The 27,157-nt window shown below is 54.8% G+C and overlaps 1 protein-coding gene and 1 non-coding gene across 2 annotated transcripts in view; both read left to right on the top strand.

Annotated features, from left to right (window-relative positions):
- GLI2 (GLI family zinc finger 2) overlaps window positions 1-26,949 on the top strand; it is a 267,100-nt gene extending 240,151 nt beyond the window's left edge. The window contains exons 6-14 of the mRNA XM_077153526.1: window positions 4,293-4,494; window positions 4,770-4,983; window positions 5,983-6,105; window positions 9,295-9,429; window positions 13,046-13,195; window positions 16,841-17,005; window positions 19,157-19,438; window positions 21,159-21,486; window positions 22,738-26,949. Coding sequence (XP_077009641.1) covers window positions 4,293-4,494; window positions 4,770-4,983; window positions 5,983-6,105; window positions 9,295-9,429; window positions 13,046-13,195; window positions 16,841-17,005; window positions 19,157-19,438; window positions 21,159-21,486; window positions 22,738-25,094 — 3,956 coding nt within the window. The 3' untranslated portion in view covers window positions 25,095-26,949. The remainder of the gene's footprint in view (window positions 1-4,292; window positions 4,495-4,769; window positions 4,984-5,982; window positions 6,106-9,294; window positions 9,430-13,045; window positions 13,196-16,840; window positions 17,006-19,156; window positions 19,439-21,158; window positions 21,487-22,737) is intronic.
- LOC143678469 (U6 spliceosomal RNA) lies at window positions 11,456-11,561 on the top strand. The gene has a single exon (XR_013173277.1). It is a non-coding gene; the product is annotated as a U6 spliceosomal RNA (small nuclear RNA).
- Window positions 26,950-27,157: the final 208 nt, after the last annotated feature.

The raw sequence follows: 27,157 nt of genomic DNA, 5'->3' as shown, positions 1-27,157 counted from the left end.
GAGTGCCAGGCTTTCCTTTCTATTTAGTAATTTATCAGGGAAAGAGGCATTAATAAACATATTTCCCTGGAGGTGTGGGGATAACAGAGATGAATATCACTGTCAGATTTGGCCTGTTTCCTCTTGTTAGGGGCTCACGAGAGACTGGGAATCCAAATATGAGCTGCAGAATCTTTGGGGAAAAAAAAAAAAGGTATTGCAAAAGTGTTTGGATTTCTTACTCGGTAGGGTGCTGGGTCTTCTACCCCTCCGAATTTCCCCAGTTGCCACCCAGCTTGTACGTTTTAGGAGTCTTTGAGAGACTTCTCTTTGGTATCTTGGGTTCCCTTTAAAATGAGGACTGTCGAGGAGTGAACTCAGGAAATAAAATGTGCGGGGCTCCGAGGGAGCCTGAATGAATGAACGGGTGGAGAAGCGGATGTTTAGTGACATGCTGCCGGGTAGCCCCAGCTGTCCTTTCTCTACTTCCTGTCCTAACTCCTCATGGACTCCCAGTTCACCCTGGCCATGACCCCACCCCCCCCTCAGAGCAGTCCTGCCTAAGAAGTTGGACTAATTAGCAGGGTGATCTTGAGATGTCCCCTGAGTTCTAGGCAAGGCCAGCCACGCTGCCTCCTTTGTACACATGGGGAAAGGGAGGCTCCGAGAGCTTGAGGCCTTGCTCCCAGGCAGCTGTCTGATGGGCCCCTGCCCTGTATGTCTGTCTGTCTGTCCACCATCCCTGTCCCTCGCCTTGTGGCTGCACCGTCTCTCCCATTGGGTGTAGGTGGTGTAGGCAGGTGGCATGGGAGCCCTTTGCCAGCCTTCCCAACCCAGTCTCACTCCTCCTCACCGTGCAGCCCTGGGCGGCTTCTTGGACTCCCTGTGCCTTCGTTTCGTCACCTGTAGAATGGAGATTTTAACAGCTTCTTTCTCATTGGGTGTTTGTGAAAATTAAACTAGGTAATGCTAAAATTCTTAGAACCCTTGCTAGCACTGGGCGAGCGAGGCATCCAGTAAATACCGACCCCCGTGGCTGTCACTCTCCTCTCCCTCAACACATGTTTATGCCATTTGATTAGCACCTAGGTCCTCACCAAGCCTGTTGTATTTGAGCACTGAGGAAATAAGAGTGAGGGGAGAAAAGGATTTGACTTCCTAGTCCATGAAAGCACTAGGAGAGACAGAACCATCGTGTAATCTCTCAAGTGGTGGGAAACATCTGGGGGTGTATGAGAGCAGACAAGAGAATCTCACCAACTCGAGGAGGTCAGGGAGGGCTTCCTGGAGGCAGTGATGGCTCAGCTGAGGTCAAGTAGGAGTTAGCTAGTGAGACGGGGAAGAGCCCTGCAGATTGAGGAAGCCACGTGTGCAGAGGCCCTGAATGGGAGGGCAGGCACGTGAAGGAGGGACTGAAAGGAGGCCAGCATGGCCGGAGCAGAACGGGCAGGATGTGGGCAGGGTAAAGTGGGAGAGGGGAGTGGAGCAAACCATGTGGCCCACATTAAGGGCTTTGGCCTCCTTTCTGGCGGCAGTGGGAAGCTTCGGAAAGGTTTGGGGGGCCTCAGTGACATGCACCGAGTTCGTGGGGAGACGCACTCTCTGGCTGCAGCAGGGAGTGTGGGTTGGATGGCAGTTAGTGAAGGGGTCCCTGGAAGGATCCGGGCAAGTGGTGGTGCTGGGCTGGGTGAGAGCAAGAGAAAGGGGACGGGAAGAGGCCCCTGGGAATGAGCATCAGCAGGCCTGGGCAGGGGCTCTGTCTCCGGCGAGGGAAGAGGGCAGATGCCGGGGTCTCTGGCTCTGCTGCTCTATGGGTGGAGGAGCTCGCAGCTGGGAGCCCTGCAGGGGAACCGGCCCAGATGCAGATCGGAGTGTGGAGCTGGGTGTGTTGATCTGGGGCCACCTTTCAGGTGCCCAGAATGTTAAAAGGGCAGTGGATGATTGGGTTTCATTAAGTTTGGGGGAGTCTCCTTGAAGTTCAGTATTCAGAGCCACTTAGAGCAGGGGATGTAAAGCTTTTTTGTGTGTGTGGAAAGGGGCATCTTCCTGGCCTCCTACCCTCTCCCTGCCACCCTCCAGATAGACAGTGAAGACAGAAAATCCACACACCAGGACTCGGGTTCAAATCTTGCCTCTGTAGCTCCAGGATTGTGAACAGGTCATCAACCTCCCCACACACTGTTGCTTGATCTGCAAAGCTAGGGTTTGATCAGGGGGGTAGTGGTGGCTGTTAAATGAAATGGTGGGTCCAAATGTTGCTAATTGGTGGCTGCAGCTGGGTTATCAGTCACTGGAAAATTCAGAAGCGGACACTTACCCTAATACTGCACCCAAAAGGATGTCACCTGGCCAATGTGCACAGTTGCTGACCGATGGGACATGTCTGTCTGTCATACAGCATCCTCATTCAGGATGGACAGCTACACCTGCAGGGGCAGCCCAGCCCGGGTGCAGGCTTGGATGTGGGCTGCTCCGTTGGGGGAGGGCCATTCTATTCTGCATCCTTTTGTCCCTTGGGTGTGCAGCTTGCCCAGTAGCAGCAGAAGGGTGGCTTTGTCTGGGTGGTTTGCTGCTGGCTCCGGGTGCCCAGTCTGTCCAAGCCAGGCCCTCTGGGTCCCACCATGAAGCAGAGTAAGCCAGCATCACCCAGAGCATTTATGAGGCACTTTCTGTGTACACACCTTTATTTGCTGAGAGAATGTAAGTCCCAGACCTCAGAACCCAATAAAATAGGCAGCCCACAATGAAAACTTTAGCTGATTGACTCAACTTTTTCTTCCAACTGAGAGCTTTCCTTAAACCTCTTCCCCCTTTTTGCTGAAAACCCTTTTCACTGTATTTTGATCGCACGAGCACTGCAGTTGAAGGGCGTTTCAGAATGGCCCGCATGGTCCCTTCACACCCATCGTCCCACCCTATCACAACATCCCCAAAGCTGGCAGGGGAACGTCTCTATGCTCGGGCCATCGGAGATTTGAGTCTCAGAGAGGTGATGTGATTTGCCCTGAGTTACAGATCATGGATCTTGGGCCCTTGCCCTGGGCCCCCTGCCCTGACCCCAGCCCCTCTGTCCCTCTCTGCCGTCTGCTCGGGGTGGGTCATGGCTCACTCCACAGCCTCCCCTCTGCAACCTCAGACCCGCTCATTGACGAAAGGAGCCCAGAGGGAGGAAAACCCTGGAAGCATTTCCCACCCGAGCCTTCTGGGGCCTCTTCTGTCTTCCGCAGAGTTGCAGAGAGGTGTTTCTCCTCATGGCCCCGGCTTGGTAAAGGAGCTTCTGAGGGGTTCCCATGACTTTCCGGGTTTGCTGCAGGGTGTGTAGGTGTTTCCTTCTTTCCATAAGCCTGAGCTTCAGGGAGCAGGCCAAGGCTAGGAGGGCCCAGGGCTGGGAGCTCATTGGGATGCCTACACGTGGCCAAACCTTCCCTGTGGCCAGCAGGGAGTAGAACGAACCCCAGAGGGGCTGTATGGACTGCAAGGTGCGGCGGGGGCAGCCCTGCAGCCACAGTGGCCGAACTGGCTCCCTGGAGGAGCCAAGTCCCCATGCAGTCGTTACATATCAAGGCAGGCAGGAGCACAGCCTAAAGCCAGGCATGCTGGTGGCTGGGACAAGCCTGTGTTTGGATACCACCTCACTTCTAAAAGAAAAAGTTTGTCTCCTGTGGCCCCTAAGGGACATGGAGGCCACTGAAGAGAGGGTGGAGGGGTGCAGGGGCCAGTGGAGCAGAGCAGAAGGCTGAAGCTGTTCCATGCAGGTATCCAGAAAGTCAGGAACATGTCTCTAGCATTTATTGTGCTCCTGCTGTGTGCCAGGCACTTTTCACAAAGTTAGGCAAAACTAAACTGGGGTCCTGGCAGCCAAGATAGAGGCAGCCCCTGTCATGGCCTGGAGATGCCGTGAGGCATCTGGCTATGCTGCTTCTTGCCCTAGTGCTGGTGTCACAGCGGGCAGTGGCCTTGCTGAGCCATGCCCTTGGATTCTGCCCACTTCTCGACCATGCCTGAGCCTTTGCTGAAGCCCAGCCCCGCCTCTGCACTCCAAATAGCAAAGCCGCCATCATACCTTCATGCTCATATTCACGCATTCAGGCCTCTCAGACCTTCACCACACCCTGCGAGGGCAGGACCCAATTTATAGGCGAGCACACTGAGGCCGAGAGACACCCAGCACCTTTCCAAGAGCTTCTGATTAAGTCAGAAGCACCTGCGACATCCATTCAGCCACCCTCCCCCTTAAGCCCCCTCCCCTCCACCCCCTCTGACCATCAGACACAGGTGATGCGAACATGCCCTGTGCTTGCCACCCCCCCCAGTGTCACGTTTCTCCAGCCCGCGGGTGACCCCCCGACTGAGCCGCAAGCGGGCGCTGTCCATCTCCCCACTTTCGGATGCCAGCCTCGACCTGCAGCGCATGATTCGCACCTCTCCCAACTCGCTCGTGGCCTACATCAATAACTCGCGGAGCAGCTCAGCAGCCAGCGGCTCCTACGGGCACCTGTCGGCCGGTGCCCTCAGGTGAGCACACCTGCAGGTGGGGGGCAGGGTCTGGGAGCCAGGGTGGAGCCACTGTGGGGTGCAGGGGCTCACTTTGCAATTGCACTGTCTCTGACGTCGGGTCGACAGCGGGGAGCCACTGTTGGTTCTTGAGGGAGGGAACACCATGGAGTTAGCAACCTACCCATCCATTCTCCTGAGCAGGGCCCTCTCTGCCTTAACAGACCCCCCCCTTCCCCCTTGCCCTGCCCCACCTCTGCCCTCCACTCCATCACCTTGTCCGCTCTCTGTTGCAGCCCGGCCTTCACCTTCCCCCACCCCATCAACCCCGTGGCCTACCAGCAGATCCTGAGCCAGCAGAGAGGCCTGGGCTCGGCCTTTGGCCACACGCCGCCTCTGATCCAGCCCTCACCCACCTTCCTGGCCCAGCAGCCCATGGCCCTCACCTCCGTCAATGCCACACCCACGCAGCTCAGCAGCAGCAGCAACTGTCTGGGTGACACCAGCCAGGTAGGCAGGCCCCGGGGAGCAGGGGGCGGATCACCAGGTACTCCGCTGGGTCCGCTGGGCCATCTCGTGCTGGGGAATCTGTGGAAGGCTCTGGACTGGAGTCTGGTCTGGGGTGCCCTCTGGGCAGAGGCATATCGGGAAAGAGCCTTGGGCTGGGGTGAGAGGCCTGCCTCCAACCTGGCATTGCCCCCACCACAAGCAACCCCCAGCCCATTGGAGCTCAGCTTGTGGGATGGACAGATGAAATGGATTGGACTAATGGATGGTAATTACTATCACATGGGGGTCATTTGGAGCCCGAGCCTACCACGGGCTTTCCCACACCCTGTTTGACCCTCCTGCAGCCTCGGGCATACCTGAGCATCCTCACACAGCCTGGCACACACAAGGTGAAGGAACCAGGTCCTCTTTTGCAGAAGAGGAAATAGATGTATAGATAGAGGTTGTCTGATGGCTTGGGAATCCATCCACCCACATTTTGTATCATGACTTGCAGGAACAGGGCAAGTTTCATTCCTCTTTGAACCTGAGCTAACTCACCTGCAGAGTGGGGGTCCTGCTCCCCATACCAGGTCATTGTGCACATACATGAGCTCAAGTAGACTCCAATCTTGGTAGGCACTCGAGAGGACAATTCTAGAGGGGTGGTAGCTTCTCCAGGACCCCCAGTCAGCAAGTGGCAGGGCCTGGAGGTGACTGCGTCCTGGGAAGGAAGACCAGTGCTGCCTCTCCTCTGGGGTGTCCCCCACATCACCCCAACACCCCAATCACAGGGTCTGCTTTTCATCTCCCTGATGTCTCAGGGAGCCATAGGTGGGGCTGCCGGTGGAGGGAGAAGGTGGCAACAGGCTGAGGTGTCACTCTCTCCTGACCGTGCCCCTGGCAGAACCGTGCTTGAAATGCAGGGGTTAGCCCTGACGGTCTGTGTGGGAGGCCCCCAGGATTCGGGGTGTCCCTCCTGCTCCTGCGTGATGGCTCCCCCTGCACCCCACCCTCTAGAGCAAGCCGAGCAGCGAGTCGGCCGTGAGCAGCACCGTCAACCCCATAGCCATCCACAAGCGCAGCAAGGTCAAGACGGAAGCAGAGGGCCTGAGGCCCACCTCCCCCTCGCCCCTGACACAGGTGAGCTGCGGGCCGCCTTCACCGTCCTGGGCTGAGACCCGGGCTTGGGCTCTCCGGGCTCGGACCCAGCTGGAGCCTGTTGGCGAGCAGGTGAATGGGCGGCTGCACACCTGCAGGAACGAGGGAGTGCTGGGAGGGCGGGCTGGGCACGGCCGTGAGCACAGTGGGACCGGAGCTGTGGCCACCTCCCTGCACCCCGCACACAGAAGCTGCTTGTCGGACATGCTGGATCGAAGAACAAACAAATGGACTTTATCCCACCTGCCCGCTTGTTCTCAGGCTGAGGCCAACCTGCCCCTCACCCCCAACACCAGCCCATCCTCCTCCTTGACCCCCTTCCACCGAAGCACAAGCCCTCCCAACCCCCACCCAGCTGCTCACATGCTTCTCCCAGGCCTCGGGCTGCTCCCTCTACCTGAAACTCCATTCTCCATCACCTCCAAGCCTTGTCTGACCCTTCCTGATAACAGTCTCCCACCCCAGATCACTCAGAGCCCTTATTCTTGACACATCCGTCCCCACTTCCCTGCACTGTCAGCTGCTGAGTGGGGCAGTGCTCAGAAACAAGAGCCTGATTTAGCTTCACGTCGCCGGGGTTTGCACGAGGCCTTGGTGTGAAGTAGCTGGGAGCTATTATTTTCTGATGACTGGGTGCACCTGTGAGTGAGTGAGGAGCATGGGCAGGAGGGAGGGAGGGATGGAAGGAGGGAGGGCAGTTCCTGCAGGGTGAGTGAGGAGCAGAGCAACCCACACCCGGGAAGAGCTTTTGCTGTAGCATGAAGGCCTATTGAGTGACTGAGACCCGTTGGAAATCCTTCCGCTTATTCCGGGGTCAGGCAGGCAGTGCCAGGCTCTGGGGCAGAGGGCAGGTGTGGGCCACACGGAGAGCCTGCCCACCCCTCAGCCCTGCCCGGCATTACTGCAAAATCACTAGCTTCGACCCCCAGGATGCTAGAGGCCTCTTGTCCCTGTCTCCCCTACATCTGCTGACCCATCCTTTATCAAAACTGTCAGCCGTCAGGCATGCTCTGGGCACTTCATTTTCATGAAATATCAGGTCCTGGTATTGTCAGGCAAACAGAGGGGTTGATGACAAATTCTTCTCCCCTCCCCGTGAGAAGCGATGCCGGAGCTGGTTGCATCATGATGCATGATGCTTCCAGGCAGCCGGTCATCGTGGCTGTTGAAATTGATGAGGGTGGCCCACAGTCGGGGAAGATAAACACATTGGAGTGGTGAACTGGGCCGGGCGGGGTTCACTGAGCACCTAGAGCCCGCGCCCCCTCCACCAGTGGCACCTGCACCCTCAAACCCTGGAGGGGGTGGCTCAAGAGCCCAGTCTTCCTTCCTGCCCAGCTCAGCCTCCTGCATGCCAGTGGAAGGAAAGCTGTTTATCATGGGTGTGTGTCACCATGTCACGTGGTGTCCTGATTCCATGACAGAGGAATCCCTCGACCCATCTGTAAAGTAGATAGGTTTGCTTCGCATTGGCAGAAGCTCAGTGCGATGCAGCCCCTTTCTGCGTAAACCCTTCAACTCGCAGGCCCGGATGGTGCCCAGCCAGCTCTGCCCGCCTTGGGGGATCTGAACACATCCCCGTGTTTCTGCGCTTTCCTTGGCCATGTATGCCAAGTGTGTCAGTTTCTTCAGTTCTGCTGTGAAATATGCACGGTGGGCGGCTTATGAAATTATATATTTCTAATAGTGCTTATGGTGCAGAGAGGGCAGTGGGAGGCCCTCCCCTCCACCCTCCCCTGCAGCGGCCCCCACACACGATCCCATGTCTGAAGATTGGGAGGAGGCTCTCCTGCACCCTCTAATGTGGTCCCATCCTTGCAGCCACGTGTCTTCCACAATCCCAAAGAAGTGGCATTGCACAGCCCTTCATCATTTTCCTTTTTGAAACAAAGGGTTCATTGAAATTGACAGGTACCCCTCTTGGAAGAGTCCTTTGCGGCTCAGTCAGTTGTGAGTCTGGGGCTGTAGAGGTCCAGAAACTGGACTCTGCCCTCTTCGGCATGGCTCAGCATCAGGGCTGAGATTGGAACACAGGCAGCTGCAGCCTCCACGTCCTCGAACCTCTGGAGTTGGTGGGGGGTGCGGCTTTTGACTCCGGGGCATGGGGTTGGGATGTGGCGGGGAGGGGAGGCATCTCCCTTATTCCTGAGCTACAAATGCTTTTCCCAAAAGCTCTTGCGGAAGACGACTCCCTTCCTGTTTTCTGGCTGTGGTCTGAAATGTAAAGCAAGTCTTTCGAACTTCTGCTCCTTTGCTTGCCTTTGCTCTGAGCCTCATGCCTAGCAGGCCAGTGGGATGTGGGGACATCCTCAGCAGCACCTGCAGGCCTCCCCTCCCAACCTGGGCATCTGCCCCCCTCTCCCTGGTACACTCCAGCTCTGCTGAACGTATGCTCCATTTCCCCTGCTCAGAGGCTGCCCCTGGCTGGTTCCAGGTTAACATGGGCTGAGTTGGGGGCAGCCCTGTGTGGTTCACTCTGAGTCTTTTGCTGGTTTGGGAGTAAAAGGCTCTAGTCTCTTTGAAAATAATTTAATTACCTATGACCAGATGGAAGAAAGGTCACCAACTAACTCAGTTCTCTGGAGGGCAAGTCAACCTCCCCCTGAGCCTCAGTTTCCCTGGCCGTAGAACAAGAAAACAGACACCCACAGGTTTAAGGGCTGATGCATGGAAGAGCGATGTTGGGGGGATGTGCAGAAAGAGTTTGCTCTGCAAAGCGTTTAGCTGTCTGTAGCTCTGTCCTGTGAGAGTCCAGCTATTCGTATGTCACTGGGGTGGAGGGACAGTTGGAGCTAGCAGTTCTGAAAGGCTAGGGGGGATGCATGTTGTGTTCTCCTCCTGCCTCCAGGCTGGAGCAAACCCAGTACATGTTACAAATTAAAACACTCTTCCCCGTGCCTCAACTCCTCACAGAGGGACAAAACCAAATAAAGCAACCACCCCCTTTCCCCATCTCCTTGCCAAGTCAGCAGGCCCAGTATATGACGATGCCTTGGTGATGACAAGCAGGTGTTAGAAAGAGCTGTGTTGCGTGTGTGTGCATGTGTGCAAACCTTTACAAGCCCAGGGTCCCTGGCAGCACAGGGACTCCCAGCAGCCTCTCCTCAGCCTTGCCCTCAGGGCTGACTGGATGTGCACAACTCACATGGGTGTGCTCTGCTCCTCCCCCAGGAACACTTGGCTGACCTCAAGGAAGACCTGGACAGGGACGACTGTAAACAGGAGGCCGAGGTGGTCATCTATGAGACCAACTGCCACTGGGAAGACTGCCCCAAGGAGTACGACACCCAAGAGCAGCTGGTGCACGTAAGCACCCAAGCGCCACTGACCTACCTGCCAGGGGAAGAGGCAGGCTGTGTGAGACCAGAGCCCTGCAGGGTCTCTACTGGAGAGGAGGCCCAGGAGGTGCCTTCTCTGCCTCTTCCTAAAAGGGACTTATATAATTTTTTTTCCTGAGCTTCCTAGCAACCATTGCAAAGATGGAAATAGGATTTGTTACAACAGCCAGCATCCACAGGATGGCTTTGGGGTCTGAAAGAAGTTCCTCCCATGGAGAAAGGAGTTGGTAGTTTCCTCTTAGGGACCACTCACTGGTACCCAGAGTATACAGGGACAAGTGGTTGTGCACATCCAAGTCAGGGAGGGGGCTGCCTAAAATGCCCATGAGAGTACGGACAGATCACGAGACTAGAAAAGGCCATGGATGCCAGTGTGCCCTCCAACATATGCCTCTTCATCCCCAGTCAAAAGTTTTCTACAGGAGCATCCACAGTGGTGGCTGGGGGGCTAAATGTGGAGCGGGGGGAGAAGGGGTTGGTATGGAAGGTGCCCCGTCTTCAACCTGACCCCACCATAGCTCCCCGAGTGGTTCTGAGCACGTGACTCAGCCTCTGTGAGCCTTAGTCTTTCCTTCTATAAAGGGGATGAGGACTGAATTTGATACCACAGGTAAAGACTTGGCAGACTGTAGATGATCTGGGATGGTGGCTCTTTCCCTCCTTTCCCCTGTTCCCCACGCCACCTCTGAGTGGTTCTCTCCTCCCACCAGAACAGAACTTAAATTCAAGAATAAGCCCCAGCCCCAATTTCTTGGTGACTGGATGTCTGTAAAGATGAACCCACAGTAAATTGGTAGCTCAGTTGCCAGGTGGAGAAGGTGTACGGGCGTGCACACACGTGAGCTGGTACCTTCTGTTCACATTCAGAAGCCGGCCAAAGGAGTTCGTGTCTCCCCAGCTCTGCGAACTTCAGCATTCAAGACACCACCAATTCACGTGACTTGCTCCCCAAAACTAGTGGATTTCTTTTCTATTTGGGCTTTTTCTCCCCAGATCCTCACCCAGAGGACCAGAATTTCCCAGCAAGCTCACTGGAGGTACCATGGAACCTGTGAACTAGAGTTTTATCTAATCCGTCCTTGAATTCAATCATAATTTTCAACCTCTCACCTCTTTGGGGTAAACAGGTCCTAGATGAGGAGGGGGCGATTTGAGCTGTGGGTTGTAGAACAGATCAGATTAGATTAAAGAAGGAGAGAGGAGATGAAGGCATCTTGTGCCGGAGAAGGAGCCTAGCAAAGATGTGGAGGTGATGATGATGCAAAAGATATGTTCAGAGATAGCTGGGTTAGCCCCAAAGAGTGGGGCCGGAATTCCTAAAGCAAAGGTGGTAGGTGGAACCAGACTAGGCAGGAGTATTTTAACTGCAGGCTCTGCCCATGCCCAGGTGTGCCCCAGGACTGGGCCCTGCGACCATGGAATTGGTGACCACGTCCTCACTGGCCTCAGGGAAGGCAGGCTTCTCTGCCCAACTCTGTTTTCCTCTCTGCTGCCTTGGAAGATGGGTGGTGGCAGGCATGCAGGCGAGCTGGCACGTCGAGCCAATTATTAACAATTTGTGGCTAAGTAAACCAATAAGAAAAAAAGTGAAAGGCATTGTCAGGAAGCGTCTTTATCATTCAAAAGGCCTTAAAAATGGAAAGTGAGGCTAATATGATAAGATTTCCCTGGAAGTTCGCTATCACTTTTACCAGCTCCAGCATCAGCATTTGCAGGCATGCCGTTGGCACCAGTTGCACAAGGCATCGAGGGCTGGGGGTTTCTTGTCTTCCAGGACAGCCTTACAGGGTGAAAAGGTCTGGGAGAGCACTGTCCACTAGAAATAGAGTGTCAGGTGCAAATGCCAGCTGCGGAGGTAATTTTACATTTCCTAGGAGCACAATTTTTAAACATTCAAAGAAACAGGGAAGTTCATTTTAAGCCATTTTACTTAACCCAGTAGCTCCAAAATATTATTATGCCAGCAGGAAATCAATATAAAATGAAATGATCAAGTGCTCACTTCAGCAGCACATACACTAAAACTGGAATGATACAGAGAAGATTAACATGGCCCCTGACAAGGATGACATGGAAATTCGTGAAACATACCGTATTTAAAAAAAAAAAAAAGCAAAACGATCGAGATAGGTTTCCTCCTGTTTTCATTCAGAGTCTTGGAAACCATTGTTGGTGGTTTGTAGCCCATCTCAGTTTGGACCACCCACATTTCAAGTGCTCAGGAGTCACATGTGGCAAGTGGTTGCTGCATTGGATGGTGCAGATGTAGAGATTGTGGGAGTTGGGCAGGTGAGAACGGAAGCTGGGAGAGAGAGCAGAGAACAGAAATAAGAAAGGGATGAGTCTGGCGGAGGGAAGAGAAGACCTCGAAGATCCCAATTCTGCCCATGTGACTTGGGATCCAGGCAGGATGTAACTTTCAGACTAAGGGGGAGATGAAAAGGGAGGGAGTGGACCTTGATGGGGCCCAAAGAGGCCCCCTGGTGGTCTTTAGAGAGATGCCCCAGTGGGTGGGGAAGCAGGAGAACCAGTGTGCTTTTTCACACTACTGTGTGAATATCACCTACCCCTCACTCCTCGGTTAAAAAAGCAAACCAAAGGACTGCAGCCTTCAGTTAAATAACCAAAGCAAGTGATTGAAAGTTGTACCCAGTGCAGCCTGCTGTGCTTCCTGTGACAGCAAGCCTTGGTACCACACTCTCTCCTTGTCACAGGATAAGTCATTTCCAGGCAAGCACACTACCAAGTCCAGGGCAGAGGCCCCAGCAGGGTGGGCACAGGGATGGGATAAAGAGAGATCGACCCTATGTTCCTGGTCCAGGCTGGGTGCTAAGAGGGATGGGAGAGGAAGCCACTGTGCAGGGAAGACTTCTAGCTCCTCTGCTCCCTAGCCTGGCCCCAGATGGCCCATTTGCCCTGAGGAAGGGGTCCCTTTGTGAGGCTCACACTCTGCCACGGGGACAGGGGCTTGCAAGGTCTTGAGCTGCTCTGCTGGGCTCTCCTGAACCATCTAATCCTGGAGCAGCCTCACCCATTGCCTGGAACTCACCCTCCGAGTCACAACTCTGCACCATGGTGAGCTGCCAGCGGGCCCTGGGCAGCCCACTGAATCTCTCTGGGCCATTGCAGAGAGGGGACAAAGCCGTCATCACACGGGGTCACTGTCAAAAAGAGAGGCCAAGGAGGTGTTTGTTTCTTTAACAATAAAAAAATTTTATTTTAAAATCTCTGAAAGAGTGGAGGCACACCCGGGCGAAGGTGTCTTGTGCCTTTTCTCCACCTTGTGCACTAATAACCACTCTGCAGCATCCCAAATGCCCAGGCGCTGGAGCCCAGAGCCCAGAAGCCCAGGCTTGGATGAGAGAATGCCTCTGGCCTTAGAGGGACACTCTGATGATTGATTGGAAAACGCAGGAGAGACAGTAGCACCCAGTAGGCTTTCATTTAATGGCAGGCAATGGTAATCCATGAGGAGTCCGAGTATTGGGGAAAATGGGGCGGGGGTGGCCTGGCACATAGCTAAGTGGGGTGGGCGCCCGGCACAGATGGCAGCTCAGCCCCGCCCCTCGGGCTTATCCCGGCAGCACATCAACAACGACCACATCCACGGGGAGAAGAAGGAATTCGTGTGCCGCTGGCAGGCCTGCACGCGGGAGCAGAAGCCCTTCAAGGCGCAGTACATGCTGGTGGTGCACATGCGGCGGCACACGGGCGAGAAGCCACACAAGTGCACGGTGAGTGGGCTGGGCGTGGGCCTCATCCCGTCTACCCGGCTGAGAGTCTTCTGGACTCCTGCCTCCCGCTGCTCCAGGCCTTTGGTTCCCCCCTCACTCTCCCTCTCTGGGCGCAGGCCTCGTGGGAACAGGCGAGGGACATGCAGGTGCCTCTGGCTGGGTCTGCACGATGGCGAGCCCCAGGGTTCGGCTGCCCCACCTGCCTCCCCCCACCCCCGCACACTTTGCTGGGGTGTGGGGGGCGGTCCTGGCAGAGGTGCTGGCTCCATAACACTCTGCATCTGTCTGCTGCCCAGAGGCAGGCACCAGGGGTGGATCACAGCTTGAGCAATGGTGGGTTAAAAATCGCTTTGGTTGGGTTTTCTCAAAAGTGAGGTCAAAGATAAGACCTTTTATGAAGTCTGCAGAATTTGTGGCTCTTAACTGGGGAGGCTTTTGTTTTAAGCACAGGGGAACTGCCTCCCCGCCACCCCCCTTCAAAGGGGAGATGGCTCCATGGTGTTAGGAAGACCTCTGTGTGAATTACTGCATTTTACAGATTCTGAGACCTGCATTTGTTGTCTTTGTAATATCTCTGAAATCAGGCTGTTTCTTAAAACTGGTGGTGCCAGGTCCAGTGAAATACAGTATCTTTGTTGGTGACCTTTATAAGATTGAGATACAATCTATGTATCATAAAATTCACCCTTTTCAAGTGTACAATTTTTAGTATATTTCCAAAGCTGCACAGCCAGCACCACTAGCTAATTGCAGAACATTTTTGTCAGCCCGGAAAGAAACCCCATACCCGTTAGCAGTTGCTCCCTGTTCTACTTAGTAAGCTGCCAGAATGCAATATACCAGAAATGGAGCAACTTTTAAAAAGGGGAATTTATTAAGTTGCAAGTTTACAGTTGTAAGTTCATGAAAATGTCCAAACTAAGGTAAGGCTATAAGTGTATCCAAATTAAGGCATCCAGGGAAAGATACCTTGGTTCAAGAAGGCCAGTGATGTTTAGGGTTTTTCTCTCAGCCGGGAGGGCACAAGGCGACGTCTGCTAGCTTTCTCTGCAGGAATTTTCAGTGTCTTCCCTGGGGCTCTGTCAGTTCTGTTGGCTCTGAAGCTTCTTCCAAAATGGTTCCCTCTTAAAGGACTCCAGTAAGCAACCCCACCTTGAATGGGTGAAAACATATCTCCATGGAAACCATCTAATCAAAAGTTTTTATACCCACAGTTGGGTGGGTCACATGTCCATGGAAACTATCAGAAAGAGGATTAAAGGACAAGGCTTCTCTGGGATACATAATAGCTTCAAACCAGCACACTTCCCGTTCCACAATCCCACTAGCCTTTGACAAGTGCTGATCCACCTTCTCAATATATTTGCTGTCCTGAATATTTTATATGAAGGAATAATACAATATGTCATCTTTCATGAGTGTCTTCTTTCATTTAGCCTAATGTTTCCAAGGTACATCCATGTACTTCACTCCTTTTTGTGGCTGAGTAATATTCCATTGTACAGATATAGCATTTTGTTTCTCCATTTTTCGGTTGATGGACATCAAGGATATTTCTCCTCTTTGGCTGTTAAGGATAACACTGCTATGAACATGAGAGGTTGAGTTTTTGTGTGGACATATGTTTTCCGTTCCCTTGGGTATATACCTTGGAGTGGAATTGCTTGGTCATACAGGAATTCTGTGTTTAACTTTTTGAGGAACTGCCAGAATCATTTCCAAAAAGGCTGTACCACTTTACATTCCCACCAGCAATGTATGAAGGTCCCAATTTCTCTACATCTTCCCAGCACTTATTGTCCATCTTTTTTTATTATAGCCAGCCTAGTGGGTGTAAAGTGGTTTTGATTTACATTTCCCTAATGACTGATGATATTGAGCATCTTTCCATGTACTTACTGGCCATTTATGTATCTTCTTTGGAGAAGCATCTATTCAGATCCTTTGTTCATTTCATAATTGGGTCATTTGTCTTTTTATTGGTGATTTTTCATAGTTCTTTATTATAGGTATTAATTCTTTATCAGTTATATGATTTGCCAGTATATTCTCTCATTCAGTAGGCTGTCTTTTGCCTTTCTTGATAGTTTCCTTCGAAGCCCAAAAGTTTTTAATTTTGATGATGTTTACTTTATTTTTTTTTCTTTTGTTTCTTGGGCTTTTGGTGTCATCTCTAAGAAACATTGCCTAAGCCGAGATCACAAAGATATACACACGTATGATTTTTTCTAAGAATTTTATAGTTTTAGCTCTTCTGTTTTAGGTCTTCGATCTATTTTTCTTTCTATCCATTTTTAAATTAATTTTTGTACGAGACAAGGTCCAACTTCATATTTTTGCATGTGGATATTCTGTTGCCCAAGCACCATTTGTGGAAAAGACTGTTCTTTCCCCATTGCATGGTCTTGACACCCTTGTCACAGGGCAACTAATCATAGATGTTGGGTTTATTTCCAGACTCGCAATTCCATTCCGTTGGTCTACATGTCTGTCCTTCTGCCAGTAGCCCATTGTCATGTTTACCGTAGCTTTGTAGTCAAGTTTTGAAATGTGAAATTGCAAAGTGTGAGTCTTCCAACTTTGTCCTTTTTCTCCAAAGTTGTCTCGGCTGTTGCCCCACCCCACCCCACGCAGCATGTTATTTTTTTCTTATTCTCAGTGGTAGCAAACCATGAGCCTCAGATGAAAGCTATGGCTTGTGCTAGCTGGTAAAAGGCATTTGGAGCCAAGGGTGTTGAATTCCGGAGCCAGGAATACATGGCTACCAGACTGAAGGCGAGGGCTCCCAAGAGCTCCCTTGGTGGTGTGCAGGGTCGCCCAGAGGGCAGGCTTCACAAGTGCAACTGCCAGTATCTTTGGAAAACGTGCAGAACCTCCTGCAATGGCCTAACCTGCTTCCCTCCCTCCTGCCCTCCTCCCCCCACCTTCCTTCCCAAGTCTATTTCTTGAGTGCCTCCTTTGCATCAATTGCTCTCTTGCAGTTTGTGCTGTAGTGGGAGGGCCAAAAAACAAAACGATTAAGATCACTGTCAGGTGGCATAAAGGAAAAAGCCTGGAGTGATGTGGCTGAGAATATCAGGGAATTCCTCTTGGTGAAGACCTGGAGGGAGTGAATTCTGCCCGGGGCTAAGGAGGGGAGGGTGGAGAAGACCTCTAGAGGGGGACAAGGAGGGAAGAACTTAGTTCTTCAAGGAGCTGAAAAGGCGGCCAGTGTGGCCAGCGGGGAGGGCCAGCTGGAGCAAGGACAGGTACAGGGTCACTCAAGGACGTGGAAGGCTCTGGATTCTTTGGGACTCAGAAGACTCTCTGGACTCTATTCTCGGCACATTTAAATGCACGAGAAAATTCAAATCAAGGGAGTGATGTTGGGAAACAGTTGAGAATTATGTTAACAAAGAGTTCTTAATGATATGGGAAGATTCTCACCATGTGCTGTTTGGTTTTTGAGAACTCTGTGGGAGGAACTGGGAAAAATACCCATGCGTTGTGGTCGGGTATGTAAATGTGATGGTTGTAGAAACACGGACTCCAGATGCGGTCAGGGCACAGCAGGGCTGGGGGTGGGGGGTAGGGGGCGGGCCCCGAGGTCAGCTCCCTGCGTGGGGTGGGCCCTCGCCGAGCCCCCTCCCACCCCTCTCTTTGCAGTTTGAGGGCTGCTCGAAGGCCTACTCCCGCCTGGAGAACCTGAAGACACACCTGCGCTCCCACACCGGGGAGAAGCCGTACGTGTGCGAGCACGAGGGCTGCAACAAGGCTTTCTCCAATGCCTCGGACCGCGCCAAGCACCAGAACCGCACCCACTCCAACGAGGTAGGCCCGGTCACCCGGTGCCGGGCAGGTGCCCGAGGGTTGCTGACCACGAGGGCCACGGACATCCCCTCTCCCCCGTGGCTTCTGGACAGCTCCAGAGCAGTGGGCAGCCAGGTCTCTCAGCCTCGCTGGGCTGCCGTAATGAAGTACCTCCAACTGGGTGGCTGAAGTCAACTGAAACGTATTGTATCACTGCTCCGGAGGCTTGGAGTTGAAAGTCAAGGAGTTTGCAGGGCCTGGCATTCTTCCCTGGAGCTTCATCCCAGATTCTGGCTGCTTGCTCTCGGCAATCCTTAGCATCCCTGGGCTCTTGGCAATCTGCCTCTTTCCTCTGCATCTCTGTACCTCTGCTACCAAACCCCCCTCTTCTTCTAAGGTCCCCCTAATTCAGCATGACCTTATTGTAACCCATAACTTGAATATATTTGAAAAAACCTATTTCCAAACAGGATCACATCCACAGGTCCTGGAGGTTAAGACTTCAGATGATCTTTTGGGGGGCACAAAACTCAACCCACAACCCCAGATGCCTAGAGTGTGACTCCCACACCCCACTGACCTGCTGCGCATCCTTGGACATAGAAACAGGAGTCCCGAATGGGGTCCTTTGTTGCTACCTCCCAGCTGTAGGGGGGTACTGGGAAAGGGCCAATAAGACCCCCTGTAAGGAAGGGCCTGTCCCATGCTCTCCCTGTCTGTCCCTCGGTTTCCTCACCTCTGAGGAGAGAGAAGTGTGCTCTCCTGAGAGGTGGTCAGGAAGTCCAGGTAACTTGGAATCAAAGTGGGAGCCTTCTGGTCCCCTCAGGGCCTGACGTGTCCCTCCATGCCTCTTAATTACACAGAGCAACTGGGAGCATCCCAAACTCGGAAAGATTAAATAACTTTCCCTGATGTCATATAGCTTGTAAATTGAGCTTATGGAGTGGGAAACCAGGGATGCTGGTTCCAGTGCAGTAGCAAGAACATTCTGGAGCACTGCCTCCCTGTTGGGGCCATCAGAATGGGGAAATAGCATTTCAATGGCATGCAGGCTCCAGATTTGTAGGTGCTGTGTCACAGCCCAGCTCAGCACACATAGCCGGTCCCCTTCCCCGGAGGCCCTGCGCTGGCAGGGGACAGCCTTTGCTAGCCCAGTGACCAGAGCCTGTGGCAGATCAAGAGAGACCCGGGACGAAAAAAAAAAAAAAGGGGTGGGCACAGTGGCTCAGCAGGCAAGAATGCTCACCTGCCATGCCAGAGGACCCGGGTTCGATTCCCGGTGCCTGCCCATGTAAAATAAAAAATAAAAAACAATAAAAAAACCAAGAGAGACCTGGGACGGAGGTCAGCAGGAGCTGTGGTGCCCCCTACATCCACCACGAGCCCCCGCCCAGCCACCCAGCTGCCTCTCAGACATGAGAAAGGACCTTTCTAGACACTCAGATACATTTTGGACCCCAAAGAAACTTTGCTCCAGTGCTGACAAGAAGTAAGAGAAATTCTCAAGGCATTTGAACCCCTCTATGAAAAGAGCCAGTGTTTGAAAGCTGTGTGTTTGTAAAAGTGTGTATGTGTGTATGTGCATGTATATATACATGTGTGTATATGTGTGTGCATGTATATATACGTGTGTGTGCATGAGTATATATGTTGATCTATAGGTGTGTGCATTTGTGCAAGTGTGTGCATGTGTATGTGTTTGTATGAGTCCAGAACTGAGGTTCAGAAAACCTGCGTTTTCATACTATTACTGGCGTGACTTGAACAAGTTTCTTTGCCTCTCTGAACCTCTTTCCTTATCTGAGCAACCAGAGCGTGTGCCAGTGCTCTCTCACATGCTATAATGAAGTCACACAAAAGCTACCAAGTGAAAATCCCAGCACCTTGTTCACGAGGGAGACGGCGCTGTGGTCCTTCCAGGCACGGGTGGCACCCTTGTCCCCACATGGTCACGGGAACTCCATAAACCCAGCGTTTACCTGCGTTTAAAGGTGGCCTCGGGGAAGGTGGCACGGAGCCCTGCAGGGTGTGGCTCTCTCCAGAGGGCTCTGGCTGTGGATGGGCCAGTGTCCTTTGCAAGACGGCCTGAACAGCTCAGGGGAGTAGGGAGTGCTCCCAGTTGGAGTCTGCCTTCCACATCCTCCTCCATAAGTGTCTGGGTTCACTCCCCAGAAACCCTACATCTGCAAGATCCCAGGCTGCACCAAAAGATACACGGACCCCAGCTCTCTCCGGAAGCACGTGAAAACGGTCCACGGCCCCGACGCCCATGTCACCAAGAAACAGCGGAATGACACGCACCTCCGCGCCCCACTGCTCAAGGAGAACGGGGACAGCGAGGCCAGCGCCGAGCCAGGTGGCCGGGGCTGTGAGGACGGCATCGAGGCCAGCAGCACCAGCCAGGCTGTGGAGGGCTGCCTATACATCAAAGCTATCAAGACCGAGAGCTCCGTGGTAAGCGGGCTGGGCAGCCGAGGCCCTGTCCACGCCATTCCCGCCCCAGGGGGCTGAGTCCAGCTGGCACCAGGGCAATTAGGGGCCCGGACTGCCACTGTGGGCATGGCCTGAAGGCCTCTTCCTGGTGGTGGGATGGGACCCTCCTTTCTCCAACACGGCTTCCTCCCCTCACCCCCTCACCTGGAGCCTGTCCAGTCCCAGATCCCATTCTGCGTCTGTGGCGGGTCCTGCTGAGCTGGGGGAGGTGGGGACTTCCCACTGAGTCTCCCGTGTGGTCTGCACAGGAGGGGGTGGCCCTGCGTGTCTGCCTTTCCAGCCAGCCCCGAGCACCGTGGCCTGCTGCCCTTCCCTCTGTCTCTCTCTATCCAGGCCCCTCTGGCCCCACTCCTTTTGTTCTAACCACCTGTTCTTTGTCTCCACCTTTTTTTTCCTGACTGTACCTCCCCTAAGGATAGACGGTACTGAGGTGAGCAGAGAGCCTGGGAGGGAGCGTGTGGTCGGGCTGTGGCGAGGCCAAGGGCGGGGTGGGTGCTGGCCCGGTGCAGCAGCCTGATGGACGCGTCCGTCCGACCCCAAGACTCACTTTCTCCTCCTTGGGAAATCTTTTTGTGTGCGTAACCCCTGCTCCCTGCTCTCGGGAGGTGGGATTTAGCTAGGCAGTTGGGAGGGCACGTCAGGTTGGGTGGCAGCCAGCAGCAGGGCTAAGCCTGGCAGTTGTGGGAGCACGGCCACCCAGCCTGCCTGGGGCCCAGAACAGATGGGGAATTGCTAGTTCAGCCTGCAGAGAGGGGCAGGGCTGACCCAAAGAGGGTCTCAAAGGCTGAGCACAGGAGTGAATGAGACCCTGGTCAAGTGAACCATTGCAGCTTCCCCAAGAAAGGTCTGGGATTTGGGGACATGCAACCTAGGAATCAGCCTGTAACCCAGCAGTGTGCTGCAGCCAAGCTACGCCCCAGTTGGGTCACCTGATCCCAGGTCACCGTGTAGCCAGAGTACTGTGGAGTTCTGCCACTGCACATGTGTGCCATGAGTTCTCTGCCCCCACTCCACCCTGCATACCCCCACTGTATCTTGTCAACCGCTCTAGCACCCAGGCTGGGAGCTCAGCTGACATTCCCATCCAGAGACCGGACTGATTTGGGGTGGCCCTTCAGTTGAACCCTTGCTTGTTATCCTGTCCCTTCCCAACCACCTGCTGCTGGCTTGTTGAGGTCTCCCTGACCTGCAGAAGGCTCCAGGCCAGAAGGCTGTCCTTGCTTTTCACTCCATCATGCAGTGCATGACTATTGTAGGAGATGCTTAAAGCTCTTCTTTCATGCTGAGTTGATCAGGCAACTTTTATCAATGCAAGCCTGTAAAGCTCTCCAGGCTGTGTCCTGGCCCAAAAGAGGGCTGGAGAGAGCTGAAGGAGTACCGTGGAGATAGGAGTTCACACTCAGTGGTACTTTATGCATGCTGGTACTTTCCACCCACCCTTTAGCCTGCAGTGCAGGCAGCTCAGCTCCATCCTCTACTTGAGCGAACCAGGGCTCAGAGAAGTGAAGTGACTTGGCCATCTCATGCAGATGGACAAGTGATGCCTTGAAAGCTCCTCCATGTGGCAGCTTCCTTCCCTCCCCTAGGGGTGCAGGTGGGTGCAGGTGTATGCAGGTGTGGGTGCAGAACAAGGCAGGCTCTCGCACCCTCTAAGTCCATGCCCTCTCACTGCGTCTTGCAGCTGTGTCAGTCCAGCCCCGGGGCCCAGTCGTCCTGCAGCAGCGAGCCCTCTCCTCTGGGTAGCGCCCCCAACAATGACAGTGGCGTGGAGATGCCGGGGCCCGGGAGCCTGGGAGACCTGACATTGCTGGACGACATGCTCCCAGGGACCGACGCCTCCCTGGCCACCCCCTCCACCGGGGGCCTGCAGCTGCGCAAACACCTGACCACCGTGCACCACTTCGAGCAGCTCAAGAAGGAAAAGCTCAAGTCACTCAAGGATTCCTGCTCATGGGCCAGGCCAGCTCCACACACCCGGAACACCAAGCTGCCTCCCCTCCCGGGAAGTGGTGAGTGGGGGCCCAGGGTAGGGGTTGGAGCCAGGGGACAGCACCCACCCTGTCAAGCTCCATGGGCTGTCTCACTGAGTGCCCCAAATAAGATCAATCTTAACGAGCCCCGTTGAGAAGGAAACTGAGGTTCATAGAGGTGAAAGTGCCTCACTCAGACCAGAGGCTGTGCCGAGCCTTGGTCCAGACCTGTTCAGGCTCAGAAGCCTCCTGAGCCTGTGGGGCCTATGCCTCCTGTCACCCCCTAAGAACAGGTACTCCTTGGCCTCATCATCCTCGTCCTTATCCAGTCATTTGGTTATTTAGTGGACACCGTGATGGAGAAAGGCAAGCGACATAACCCCAGTCCCTGAAGGTACCTGTGGTTAGGATGTCATGCTAACAGATGCACCCTAGACCTCAGAACCAGCCAAGTAGCCCCCCAATACAGAGCTAAGGTTAGAGCCATTCAGAGGAGAGAGAAGCCACTTCTCCCTGGGAAGAGCAGGGAAGACTTCCTGGAGAAGGCAGCACTGTGCTCAGCCCCGTTGTGAGGGCTGGCCTTGAAATTGCAAGGCATGTTCAGCGAGCATTTCCTGGGTGCCGGGCAGTGTCCTGGGAACTAGGCACACAGAGGCAGGCAGCCCCAGTCTGCCCTCCAGCGATCGATGGTCCATGGGGTGGACAGTGGTGTGCTGCCCAGATCTCCCTGGAGTAGAGATGTGCTGCCCCAGCTGCTGGGAGAACTGCTGACAGACACCCACCCACCTCCAGGGGTCACCTGGACAGCAGAGAGCTGTCCCACCCAAAGTCATGCCCCTTCCCCAGGTGGCCCAGAACCATGACTGATCTTGGCACAACTCAGGCCAGGCAGTGGTCTGACTGTGGGGTGCCTCACTTATTTGTCCCCTCCTGCTTTCTCCTCCTTCCCACTAGTTTAGGGCCCAGGGCACTCCTGCTCAGTAAACTTTGACCCAGGCTACCCAGTGGCCTGGCAGTGACGGCATGTGTGGGGCACGCTATGGTGCTCCTGGCGCCTCCTCTCATCCTCCCAAGGAGAGGCATGCTTTATCTCCCCTTTCCACAGCTGGAGACGCTGAGAGCCAGGCAGGAATGAGGATTTCTGCCCAGCCGGGCAGTTGGTAAAGCTAAAATTGGGACTCTCCCGGCTTTCACACACGAAAGGCATTTATTGAGTGCCTGCTGTGTACCGGATACCGTTCTCTGTTGGAGTCCGGGGCCTTCCCGGCTGACCCGTCTCCTCTCCCGCAGGCTCTCTCCTGGAGAATATGGGCGGCGGGGCCGGCGGGCCGGCGGGGCTGCTTCCCAACCCGCGGCTCTGCGAGCTGTCGGCAGGCGACGTGACTCTGCTGAGCCAGCTGCAGGAGCGCCGCGACAGCGCGGCCAGCACAGTCAGCTCGGCCTACACGGTGAGCCGCCGCTCCTCCGGCGTCTCCCCCTACTTCTCCAGCCGCCGCTCCAGCGAAGCCTCGCCGCTGGGCGCCGGCCGCCCGCAGCCCGCCAGCTCAGCCGACTCCTACGACCCCATCTCCACCGATGCGTCGCGGCGCTCCAGCGAGGCCAGCCAGGGCGGCGGCGGCGCGGGGCCCCTGCACCTGACGCCCGCCCAGCAGTACAGCCTGCGCGCGCGGTACGCGGCGGCCACCGGCGGCCCCCCACCCACGCCCCTGCCCGGCCTGCGGGCCCGCCTGGCCCTGCTGGACGCCCCCGCGCCTGCGCCGCCCCCGGGTTGCCCGCGCGCCCTGGGCCCGCGGAGGGGCAGCGACGGCCCGGCCTGCGGTTACCCGGGCGCCTACCCCCAGGACCCGGGCGCCCGGCGAGCCAGCGATCCGGGGAGGCGGCCCGAGCCCCTGGCCCCTCCGCGGGTGCAGCGCTTCCACAGCGCCAGCCACGTGGGACCGGCCGCGCCGCCGCCACCACCGCCCGGCCGGGAAAGGAGAGGCTTTGGCCTTTCGGGCTACACGCGTTCCGACGGGGGCCTGACTCGCTGCGCCTACTCGCCCCGGCCACCGAGCATCAGCGAGAACGCCGTGATGGAGGCCATGGCAACGGAGGCGGACGGCGTAGGGCCTGACGATGACCTCATGCTACCTGACGATGTGGTGCAGTACCTCAAGGCGCGGGCCAGCGGTGCCCTGGATGAGAGTGCCCTTCCGGCGTATCCCGCCGAAAGCGCTGGATTCTCCGAGAACCCTAAACTGCCCAGCCCAAAGTTGCACGGCCAGCGTAGGTTGGTGGCCGCTGACTCCAACATGGGCCCCGTGGCACCCGTGCTGGGAGGCTGCCAGCTGGGCTACGGGGCACCCTCAGATCTGAGCAAAAACCACATGCCTGTGCAGTGGAACGAGGTGAGCTCAGGCACCGTCGATGTCCTGGCCAACCAGGGGAAGCCCCCGCCCTTCCCTCAGGGCAACTTAGCCCTGGTACAGCCCAAACAGGCCTTTGGCCAATACCCAAGTTACGGTCAGCAGGGCCTACAGCCTAGCCCTGGGGGTCTGGACTGCTCGTTGCAACCCCACAGTGGAGGCCCCACTGGGTCCAGGGTAGGCTACCTGCAACAGCTGCGGCAGTCAGCCACAGGAGGTCTGTGCCAGACTCTAACCGCAGCTGTGAGCCCCCCCTCCAGCTATGGTCATGCCCACGCCCAGCTGAGCTCCAGCACCACGGGAGGGGCCCTGAGCCAGTTCTCTCCATCTTGCAGCAGCTTGGCAGCCAAATCTGGCCACCTGGGGCTCCCTCAGCAGATGGAAATTGCTCCCAACCATACCACCATGGGCAGTAGCCACAGGGAACTTGGGGTCCCCAGTTCCACCCTAGCTGGAGTGCCACCACCTCCCCAGGCCCAGAGCTACCCACAACCAAGCCATCCTCTGGTGGCCCCCATGAGTCAGGAGGGTTACCACCAGGGCCCTGGCCTCCTGCCTTCCCATCAGCCTAGCTTCACGGAACCCCAGCAAGGCTTGATGGCAACGGTGGCTGGGTCAAGCTATGGCCTGGTGCAACCCCGGCCACCCCCTGAGCCCAACCCCGCCAGCCGCCACCGTGGGATACGTGCTGCGCAGCAGCTGGCCTATGGCAGGGGCACAGGCCAGGGCATGGCAGCCGGGACAGCCAGCCAGCAGACAACCCAGGCCATGGCCGAGGGAGCCATGGGCAGCCTGGCGTCACTGGCTTCTCAGCTGCCCCTGCAGGACGCAGGTGGGCCCCAGGACCACAGCATGCTCTACTACTATGGCCAGATCCACATGTACGAGCAGAACGGAGGTCTGGAGAGTCATGTGGACTGCCAGGTCATGCAGCCCCAGCCGTTGCCCTCACCAGGGGTCAACCAGGTGTCCAGCACCGTGGACTCCCAGCTCCTGGAGGCCCCTCAGATCGATTTTGATGCCATCATGGATGATGGCGACCACTCGAGCTTGCTCTCTGGTGCCCTGAGCCCCAGCCTCCTGCACAGCTTCTCCCAGAATTCTTCCCGCCTCACCACGCCCCGGAACTCCCTGACCCTACCATCCATCCCCACGGGCACCAGCAACATGGCCGTCGGGGACATGAGCTCCATGCTCACCAGCCTGGCCGAAGAGAGCAAATTCCTGCACACGATGACCTAAGGCCCAGAACCCCCCATGCCATGCGGACTCCAAGGAATCGCCACTTCCCAGAGCCGTGGGGAATTTCTCCGTCTGGTTTTCTTCCCCAAAATGTATTAAATAGGTCTGAGAGATTTTTGCCAATAGCTGGTTCAGACCAAAGATGCTTTAAAGAAAGGTTTATGTGCAGCCTCTCTGGTCTTTTGGATTATCTTTTTGGAACACTGAAAAATATCTCAATAGGAAAGGAAAGGCAGGAATGAAAAACTCAAAATGCTTCCCAGCCTTCGGTGTTTAAAGGACCACTTTGTTCTGGCTTCTTCACTTCTGTCATTTGGCTAATGGGGGATTACATTGGCCAAGGGCTTTCCAAGTACACAAGAAAAAGAGGGGAGGGGAACTACATTTGGGTTTGAATCTGAAAGCTATACTGGATATTTGTTCCAGGAAGATTAGCTTCTCATTCCAGTACACACAAGAAAAAGAAATTGCTGGCCCATCAGAATTCTTCCATGAAGCTGAATCCTTGAGGCCTCTAACATCCCTTGCCATAGAAAAGAGGGAGAAAAAAACTGGTTATTCTCCCTTGATGATAAAGAAGACATCCCTTGATTCCAAGTTTGGTAAAGCCAGCATCTCTCCCCACTCTCCCCATAAAGCCGTATTTGGGACCGGCAGACTGTCCAAGTGTATGTGAATGAATAAAGTATGAAAAGGGACAGAAAAAAAATAGTCATGCTCTCGGAGCAACCCCAGAAACTTCCTTGACTTCTCCAGACCTTGTTTACAGTGTTTGTGCATGCAGAAACGTAGCCCTCCCTGAAAAGAACACTTGTTTCTAGATACCTCGGGGCTGCAAGAGCTGCTGTGGGTTAGGAATGGACTGAGAGGTGCCTTGAGAGTGAGGGTCCACGTGGGGTGCAGCCTCCCAGGCCACCTCGACGGGCTCCGAGCGGGAGCGGGAGGGCTCACGTCTGCCCAGTCCTCTTTGTCCAGTGCACAGTCTGCTCACCCAACTAGGGGCAACTCTTGGAGCCTGGTGGCAGCACCTCTCCAGGTTCCTCAGCGCAGCCTGGGGCGGCCCTCACCAGCCTAGCCGCACCAAGCCCACATGGTGTAGGCCCTGGTATATTCTGGATCTCCTTCCCTTGGCCCCTCCCAGTTCACTTGGCAGAGAACGATGCCATGCATGGTGTTTCTTGGTGGGGTGGGAGGGTGAAGGGGTTAATTATCATGGTTTGAAGGGACCATCACTGAATGTTCTGCATTAACGTGACCAGGCCCAGCCCAGAAATGGAATTTGGGACTTGGTCTCAAAGGGCGAATGGGTGCGCTCTCCCCACGACACATACATGCATGCACACACCCCAAACTTTCCATGTTAGATTTGTGCCAACCTTGCCAATCCAGCTGCACCACAAGGAACTCTATGCTGAGAGTGGCCTTGGCTTCAACCAGGTGTTTCTTAGGAGAGCCTGTGGGCAGGGCCAAATTCTCCTCACTTCCCCCTCACCCCATCCACCCCTGCATCCTAGGACATCAAGCCCTTTATTGAAGTCCAGCCTACTCCAGATGACAAGCTCTTGGTCATCTTGAAGGGTCTGGGGCTCTGCTATGGTGTTTGTTCACGTCCCGAGAGGATTTTACTAGCCGTTCTCAGCCTGTATATATTCTGTACAGAAGGCGCCATTCCTGAAACTACTGTAGGCAAACCACCCAGCCAAATTTATATCTCCAGAACATTTTTAGCTTTTTCTACATGCTATGAATTGAGATGACATGCTCAACTTGTAAATAAGTCTTTTTGTACATTAAAAAAGTAATTTTTTCATAATTTATCTTGTCTATCTGCTTCTTCCTTGACAGCAATTAATGAGAACCTGAGCAGTAAATTTGGTGCATTTGAACAGAAATTAGGCTGTATTTTTTCTTTACAGTGTCACAATTTGACTACCCCACCTTCGCCAAGAAATGTTAAATGCCGAGGTATTTATCGGCTGTCTGTTGTCTCTTTGAGACTTGGGGGGCAGAAGGGAAGAGTTGGGGTTTCACAGTGAAGATCTCTAGCTGTTCCTCCAGTGAGC

The sequence above is a fragment of the Tamandua tetradactyla genome, chromosome 3 (assembly GCF_023851605.1).
Source record: "Tamandua tetradactyla isolate mTamTet1 chromosome 3, mTamTet1.pri, whole genome shotgun sequence".
In the NCBI taxonomy this organism is placed as follows: domain Eukaryota; kingdom Metazoa; phylum Chordata; class Mammalia; order Pilosa; family Myrmecophagidae; genus Tamandua; species Tamandua tetradactyla.
Note: the sequence above shows the minus strand (reverse complement) of the source record. Positions and strands in the feature narration are given on the sequence as shown.